Source organism: Brachyhypopomus gauderio, chromosome 10, assembly GCF_052324685.1.
Source record: "Brachyhypopomus gauderio isolate BG-103 chromosome 10, BGAUD_0.2, whole genome shotgun sequence".
Lineage (NCBI taxonomy): Eukaryota > Metazoa > Chordata > Actinopteri > Gymnotiformes > Hypopomidae > Brachyhypopomus > Brachyhypopomus gauderio.
This window is the reverse complement of record NC_135220.1, coordinates 10,293,629-10,302,259: the sequence shown is the minus strand read 5'-3', so window position 1 is coordinate 10,302,259 and position 8,631 is coordinate 10,293,629. Positions and strand designations below refer to the sequence as shown.

The 8,631-nt window shown below is 44.5% G+C and overlaps 1 protein-coding gene across 1 annotated transcript; it reads right to left on the bottom strand.

Moving 5' to 3' along the window:
• Positions 1 to 1,553: 1,553 nt before the first annotated feature.
• Positions 1,554 to 7,542, bottom strand: LOC143526154 (trace amine-associated receptor 6-like). The gene is made up of 3 exons (XM_077020803.1): positions 7,519 to 7,542; positions 4,247 to 4,988; positions 1,554 to 1,696 (listed from the first exon to the last, which is right to left on the bottom strand). Exons 1-3 carry the CDS (start codon positions 7,540 to 7,542, stop codon positions 1,554 to 1,556), a joined length of 909 nt encoding a protein of 302 aa, XP_076876918.1.
• Between the last annotated feature and the right edge of the window lie 1,089 nt (positions 7,543 to 8,631).

Genomic DNA, 8,631 nt, shown 5'->3' with positions numbered 1-8,631 from the left:
AACACATGTCTGTAGCCCTAATAAATGTTCTTAGACTTAGTTCAAATATATTTGGAAATCTGAGATTCATTTTCCAGAGTATATTGAATATAAATTTCCACAAAATATATTTTTAACTGGAAAATATACAAATCAATGTGTTCGTCTTTATGTAAATGCAGGTGATAAAGATTGCACAACAATTTCAGAAGTTCCTATTCAATGAGGCCAGAAAAGAGGAATTCATGGTCTTTAGTGCATTGGATGGGACATTGCGAGTTGACAGCTTCCTGCACAAGGCCATGAATGGATATGCAGAACTTTGGAGCTTTGTGGAAAAGCTACTGCTTCTGTCCCATGGACAAGCCACTGTGGAGAGTGGATTCTCCATAAACAAGGAGGTGGAGATGTGCAATATGAAGGAGGACATTATAGTCTCACAGAGACTGATCTGCGACTGTAAGGATGTGTGGTGGAGTGGTCAAAGTGCCACTAACTAAAGAGCTGCTAAATGAATGTGCAACTTCCCGCAACCGGTATAGGATCTTCTTGGAAGATGAGAGGAAAAAAATGGAAAAGGCAAAACAGACGAACAAGAGAAAACTGGCTGAAAATGAGCATGAAGAGCTATGCAAGAAAAGAAGAACAATCTTAACTGTGTGACACTCTAGAGAAGGAGGCAGGTAGCCTTGCAGAGAAGGCTGAGAATACAGCTGGGACAGAGCTCATCACTAAATCCAACACCAAGGGAAAAAGATGCAAGGACAAGAGAGGGGAGTTGATGGACCTAGACCATGAAATTGAGAAGAGAGTGGCAGAGCTACATGTCTTCAGGAGAATTTTGACCTCTCTGTTCATTGGTTTCTCTCTGATTCATGTAATAACATTCACATTTTACATTTATGGCATTTGGCAGATGCTCTTATCCAGAGCGACTTAAATTTATATTTCATTTTTTATACAAGTGAGTAGTTGAGGGTTAAGGGCCTTGCTCAGGGGCACCTCAGTCATGGCCTCAGGTCTGGGGATCGAACCCACGACCCTCCGGTCGCAAGACCAGTTCCCTAACCACCAGGCCATGGCTGCCCTGATAACACTTTGTGTTTTGCAGACAGGCTGTTTTGAGGACTTTTTTTTTTTTAGCTTATTTACAACACAGACTGCTTTACTTGTTAATTTATAATTCTGTATGGTTTCTCCATGCAAGTCAATGTGTTGTTTAATGTAATGCAGCTTATGTGTCTTATGATGGCTCTGTTCTGCATCACAATGGAACAAAATTGAAAAGATTGTTGATGACAAATGGGAAACGTATTTTTATTTCCAATGTGGGAGTCAATAAATTGAATATTTTTTACCAAATTTAAATTTTTGGGTCTTATAATTATATGTATTGAGGTCTTAAAATGTCTTTAAAAGCATTACATTTTACTTTAAAAATGGTGCAAGAACCCTGACTTTGCAGTATTCATTAACGAGGCCCCTAAGGAGGCCGCTCGGCCGAGCGGTGGCAGAGCCTGGGTGAGTAACACCTTGACCGGGCATCTCTTGACAATAAAAGCGACGGTGACTTATCACAACTTCTCTGTTGGAGTCTTTGTCTTAGTGGACTCGGGAGCCTCGGGGAACTTGATGGAGCAGAGCATGGCTGAAAGACTGGGTGTGCCCCTGAAGGTTCTGGACACTCCAAGGCACATGTAAGCACTGGACAGATGACCTGTGGGTGGTGGCATAATACAGTATTGCACTCCGTACATTTGCCTCACAGTACAAGGTCACATCAAGCACATTTGGTTCTACATCCTCCCACACCTCTGTCATCCCATCACATTAGGACCCTAAGAGGAGGAGCGGGTTATGAGCCAATGTGTCAGGCAGTCTCTAGCTCAAGGCAACTTCACTCCCTCCACCTCGACTGCCTCAGCCAGTGTCTTCTTTGTAAAGAAGAAGGATGGTGGTCTGAGGCCATGTGTAGACTATCGAGGACTCAATTCCCTCGTAGTGTTGTTCCTACCTACTGCCTCTAATGCCTTCGGCACTGGAACAGTTGCAGTCGGTGAAGTACTGTACTAAACTAGATCCTCGCAGCGCCTATAACCTCATACGCATTAGACAGGGGGATGAGTGGAAGACGGCATTCAATACATCCACAGGGCATTACGAGTACAGAGTCATTCCTGTCGTACAGCTAGGCTTCTGCTCTGTCATTCTTCCAGGTATTCATAAATGAGGTCCTGAGAGAATACCTGGATAGATTGGTTGTCACTTCGATGACATTTTGATCTATTCACAAACCTTGGACCAACATGTGCATGATGTACATGCACTCTCTTGCACAATCATCTGTAGTGCAAGATAGAGAAGTGCGAGTTCCACCTCCACGAGCTGAACTTCCTGGGTTACACCATTAGGCCAGGCTCCGTACACATGCAACATGCAAATTCAGCCTGTGCAAGGACCTTTGAGAGCAGGTGAACTTTGCGAGAAGTCCTTTAGAATTATTGGAAGATGGTTATCTTCTGATGTATCTTCAGGAAAGTATATGCTAAATTATCTGATTGTAGAAGGTGGTACTTCTGACCATGTTATTGATTATGTTGATTTTGTTTATTGTTTATTATATTAAACTTTCAGTACAAGTTTCAATGGGTTTGTGCAAAGCTTTCTGTATAAGATGACTTATACGGTGTTCAAACTCTATGTGCTTGAATACAGAGCTCAGAATTGAGATGTTTCAGTGTATCTTATACTTCAACATAGACACTTGTCCCTAGTCACAAAATCAATGTGGGTAATATTGTGCCCATCAGTCAACAGGTGTACTGCGTGAACCACACAAATTGTGCACACATGCAGAAATAGGTGCAGTCATGGCCTGGTGGTAGGGAACTGGTCTTGTGACCGGAGGGTCATGGGTTTGTTCCCAGACCTGAGGCCATGACTGAGGTGCCCTTGAGCAAGGCACCTAACCCCAACCGATCCCCGGGTGCCGGGCTAGGGCTGCCCACCGCTCTGGGCACGTGTGATCCACAGCCCCCTAGTAATCAGTAGTGTGTGTGTGTGTGTGTGTGTGTGTGTGTGTCTGTGTTCTAACTGCACAGATAGGTTAAAAGCGGAGGACAAATTTTGATTGCGGTGCAAAAATCACAATTGACAAAAATATGGCACATTTACAAATGTGAAATATCTTTTAGAAAATGATTTAGCTCTCCCTGTTTCTAGTCACTAGTGAACTTTGTTCTGTTCCCAAATCTGGATAATGTGCAGAGATTTTGTACAGAGATTTTTGTTATTGCTAGGCCTCCAGAGGAAAACATATAAATACCTCTGCCCTATAAAATAAATAAATCAGCCAACTTTTGTGCAAAGTGACCAAAGTGTTGAAACCAAAAAATCAATGGTCACATTTAGGACTGCCAAAATTCCACAAGTAACAATATACTTAGATGACATAAAACACTGATTAAATAAAGCATACGTTAAGGGATTCACAGAGGAATTCATGTATACTGGCCAAAAAAATTATGTGCACACCCGTGACATATTGGTCAAGTTAATATCTGAGACAGAAATAAAATATATCGGACAAAGCAATTAAAATATTTTCATACTAAACTTATATGCATACATATAACACACTTTGTACAGTCTTATAGCATGACTTGTTTTATATATGTGTATATGCTGAGTTTGACAAAAGGCATAAATATACTAGTTCCTGACATCTGCTCTAGAAACATTAATTCATGTGCATAATTACAATACAATAAGATCTGAAAAATGCGATATACACGTAAACAAATTCATCCATTTATCATTCTCATCCCTTTCGTTTTTGAAACTTTGAAAACATAAATATCAAAATTTGGAATGAATAAAATTTTTAATTCAAGTTTGGAAAAACAACAAATTGCTTTAATCTATTCACAATGTTACATTTTTTCTTGAATTTGCCAGCTGAATCCTACTTGAGTAAAAAAAAGGCACAGTGAAATTAATGTGAAATTATATCTATAAAGTAATGGTAATTAAATCTGCTCTGGAAACAACCTGAACGTTGACAATGAGTAATCAAACAGTCTACAAGTCACAATGTACTTAACTGATGCTCTGAACCATGGATAAAATATAGCATAAATTAGGGGATTGACAGAAGAATTGATGCATATAAGCCAGGCAAGAACAGTCCACACTAATGACACAGACGTAATGTTTTCAAATGACAGAGTACATAGACTGAAAGGTATCCAGAGGGAGAGATAAACACCAACAACAATGCCCAGGGTTTTTGCTGCTTTAGAATTTGAAGACTTAGAAACTTTGGCTCTGTGTTTGCTTGAGGTAGCATTCAACACAGATCTCACAGCTTTAGCTTGACGTCTTGCCAAAGTAAAAATGATTGAATACAAGATAATTATAACTGAACATGGGAACAGAAATGAAATGACTAGATCGACAGTTGCCATGGAAGATTTTAAGACCAAAATACACTCTCCATGACATCTGCTCACGATCTGAGACTGAAGGAGATGGTCGTTAAAATACAAATACATGAGGATGTACAACAGACAACAAGACCAGCCTAGAATTATTAATAAAGACATTTTACACACTGTGACTTTAGTGGAATACAGCAGAGGGTCACTGACAGCAATGTACCTGTCAATTGCAATGAAAACCATATTACACACAGATGATGACATTGAGATCAAATTGATTACAAGAGCAACTGTGCAGGTCATTTTACCAAGATACCAACAGCTGTCTCTTAGTTGCATTATATTCACAGGCATAACAAGACCCACAAGAAGATCAGCTACAGCCAGAGAGAGGATGAGCAGGTTGGTTGGAGTGTGGAGCTGCTTGAAGTGAGAGATGGAGATGATCACCAGCAGGTTCAAAAACACAGTACACACAGAGATAAATGATAGGAGAATGAATAAGAATATATTCCCAGTTCCTGTTCTGACCTCCTTGATACATGATGAGTTGTTGTTAGGAAAGCAATACTGAACTGTCATGTTGTTCATTTTAATTATCTTCATATATACCAACTGGAGCTGATCAGAATATGTTGTCACTGGACTGATGATTTTGCCTTTGCAGATAGTGTATTTATACTGAAGTATGAATCCTCCTACTAACATTTGAATGGCTAATTTGTACCCAGCATCATTCATTTAATATTTATTACTGTCATGACCAATGGTGACCAGTAGGGGAGTGGAAGTATTTACAGATAAAATGTAGCTGTCAGTATCATAAATCATGTAAAATTTTTCATCTGACATTTTACAAACAAGGTAAATTTTTTATTATTTTTGTACATATTTTATACATATATTTTAAACACTAATACCTATTAAATTAATGCAAACATAATGTGCCTGGGAAACACGTGCACAATACTAAAACACTGCCAGTAATTTCAACATGTGGTTTCACAGCATCCAGAGACACATACAGAGCTCATGGACAAGCTGAGCAATGCTGAAATCCTCCAAACACCAGGAACATCAACCATGATCTCACCTGCTCATCTAGTGGAGAAAGTACCACAAGCAATGTGAGCAAAGTGCATCCTGTACAAGGTTGAAACATGAGTTAATGCCTCAGAGAGCTATTATATCTGCTGTGTCTGCTTACTGTGTCTTCATGGCGGCGCGCAGTAGTGCAGCGGCTTCTCACGCTCCCAGCGTAAACCCAGTTTTAAGTAATGTTTACGTCGGTTCTGGAACTGGACTCGCACTCCCTAAGCGTGTGAGTTATAGCCGAACCGAACTGCTTAATATTAGGAACAGTTTAGACACAGCAGCAGCGGATATTGACAATAATACCCGCGCTACATTGGGCAGACTACGGCTCCTTCGTACGGCGTGCTGGAGCGGAGCGCAGCGGACACGCAACAACAGGAGGCGGTGCCAGCGGCGGCAGAAGAGGGGGAAGCGCGGTGGTGTGCTGGCCAGGCTAAAGGCTAACGGTAACCGACCACCAATTCCCTCTCTCTTCCTCTCCAACGTCCGATCTCTGGACAACAAGCTGGACCTTTTGCGGCTGAGGATAAATGTTTACGAGGAGATGAAGAACTGTGCTGTGATTTGTCTCACGGAAACATGGCTAAACCACAACATGCCGGACTCAGCCTTCCAGCTCGCCGGCCGGCAGCTCTTCCGAGCGGACCGCACGCAGCAGTCAGGAAAAATCAGAGGGGGTGGATTATGTGTCTACATTAATCAAGGTTGGTGCACGAACTGTGTAATGGTTAATAGTCACTGCTCAGAGGCGACTGAACAGCTCACTGTAAAGTGTCGCCCTCACTATTTGCCTCGCGAGTTCACGGCAGTGTTCGTCATCGCTGTTTACATAGCACCGGTTGCTAACGCTAACATCGCACTGAAGGAGCTTCATAACAACATCAGCTCGCTTCAGAACAAGCATCCGGAGGCGTTTTACGTGGTGGCGGGGGATTTTAACCACGTTAACCTGACGAACTCCCTCCCAAGATTTTTCCAACATGTAAACATCCCAACACGGGGGAATAACACGCTCGACCGCGTTTATACAAACATTCGAAACGCGTACAGAGCGGTGCCCCTCCCCCACCTCGGGCTCTCGGACCATATCTCCCTGCTAATGGCCCCTGCGTTCCACCCCCCACTGCGACGCTCCAGACCCACACAAAAGACCATTACTGTGTGGCCCAGTGAAGGAGACAGTGAGCTGCAGGACTGCTTCGACTGCACTGACTGGCAGGTTTTTAAGGAGGCTGCTGTGTGTGAGGGGAAGCTGGACCTGGAGGACTACTCTTCTGCTGTCCTCGGGTACATCAGCAAGTGTGCAGAGGACGTCACCACCACCAAAACTGTGACTTACCACCCGAACCAGAAACCCTGGCTGAATGCAGAGGTGCTCTCTCTGTTGAAAGCTAGGGATGCTGCTTTTAGGTCTGGTGACTCAGATGCACTCAGGAGGGCTAGAAGAGAGCTGAATGGGGGAGTGAAGAGGGCAAAAGCAGCATATGCCCAAAAGATCCAGGGACACTTCTCCTCCAAAGATCCAAGGAGCATGTGGAAGGGCATTAAGTGCATTACTGATTACAAAACTAGTAGTGCACAATGCCCCAAAGACCCCACCCTGCCCGAGGCCCTCAACAAGTTCTACGCCCGGTTCGAGGACCCCAACAACACCACCCCCTCCACCAGACTCACCCCCCTACCCGGAGAAGTGCCGCTCAGCGTGACACCCGCAGAGGTGAGGAGGACACTCAAGGGAATCAACCCCCGGAAAGCTGCGGGACCAGATAACATCCCCGGCAGGGTGCTCAAGCACTGTGCAGACCAGCTCTCCGAGGTCCTAGCAGACATCTTTAATGCCTCCCTCAGTCAGGCTGTTGTCCCCACCTGCATGAAGACAGCCACCATCATCCCGGTCCCCAAAAGCTCCACAGTGACGGGTCTTAACGACTATCGGCCAATCGCCCTCACGCCAATAATCACCAAATGCTTTGAAAGATTGGTCATGTCCCACATCAAAGCAAACATCGACATCACTGTGGACCCACATCAATACGCCTACAGGAACAACAGATCCACAGAAGATGCAGTCTCCTCTGTGGTCCATACTGCACTCACCCACCTAGAACAGAAAGACTCTTATGTCCGTATGCTCTTTGTGGACTTCACATCTGCATTTAACACTATGGTCCCCCAGACCCTCATACACAAACTCTCTTCACTCGGACTCAACCCCTCCCTTTGCAATTGGGTCCTGGACTTCCTGTCCGACAGACCACAGTCTGTCAGGATACACAACATCTCCTCCTCCACCATTACCCTCAGCACAGGTTCTCCCCAAGGATGTGTGTTGAGTCCAATCCTGTTCACTCTGCTCACTTATGACTGCTCACCCACTCAACCGGGCTGTCATATTGTGAAGTTTGCAGATGACACAGCTGTGGTTGGATGCATTACTAACAGTGATGAGTCTGGCTACAGGCAGGAAGTGGAACACCTGGAGGGATGGTGCAGGGACAACAACCTCTGCATCAATGTCAAGAAAACAAAGGAGATGATTGTGGACTTCAGGAAGAAGCAACATGCTCATCCCCTCCTGCACGTCGGAGGAGCCGCGGTGGAAGTAGTCTCCAGCTACAAATACTTGGGAGTACACCTGAGTAACGACCTCTCCTGGAGCTACAACACCTCAAGCCTGGTAAAGAAGGCACACCAGCGGCTCTACTTCCTCAGGCGGATGAAGCGAGCAGGACTCGGGAGCCCCATCCTCAGCTCCTTTTACAGATGCGTGGTGGAGAGCGTGCTGTGCTCCAGCATCACCGTGTGGCACGGAAGCTGCTCTGCTGCAGACAGAAAAGCTCTGCAGAGGGTGGTGAAAGCTGCACAAAGGACTGTCGGAGTCACTCTCCCCACCACCTTGGACATCTACACCTCCAGGTGCAGGAAAAGGGCCTCCTGCATCAGAAAGGACCCCTCACACCCCGCTCACTCACTTTTTGTCCCGCTCCCCTCAGGCAAAAGGCTGCGGAGCATCAAATGCAGAACCAATAGACTGAAAAACAGCTTCATTCCAGAAGCTGTGAGACTCCTGAACTCTAGATAAGAAACACACACATACATACACACACTGCACTGTCAC

What these genes read in the sequence shown, in the direction of transcription:
- LOC143526154 (XM_077020803.1), bottom strand. Translation starts at nt 7,542, where the DNA reads ATGTGGGTCCACAGTGATGTCGAT. An exon ending in GGGTCCACAGTGATGTCGAT is followed by an intron (nt 4,989 to 7,518) that starts GTTTGCTTTGAT and finishes ATGACAGTTCAG; the next exon opens with TATTGCTTTCCTAACAACAA. An exon ending in AACCCTGGGCATTGTTGTTG is followed by an intron (nt 1,697 to 4,246) that starts GTGTTTATCTCT and finishes CACCACCCACAG; the next exon opens with GTCATCTGTCCAGTGCTTAC.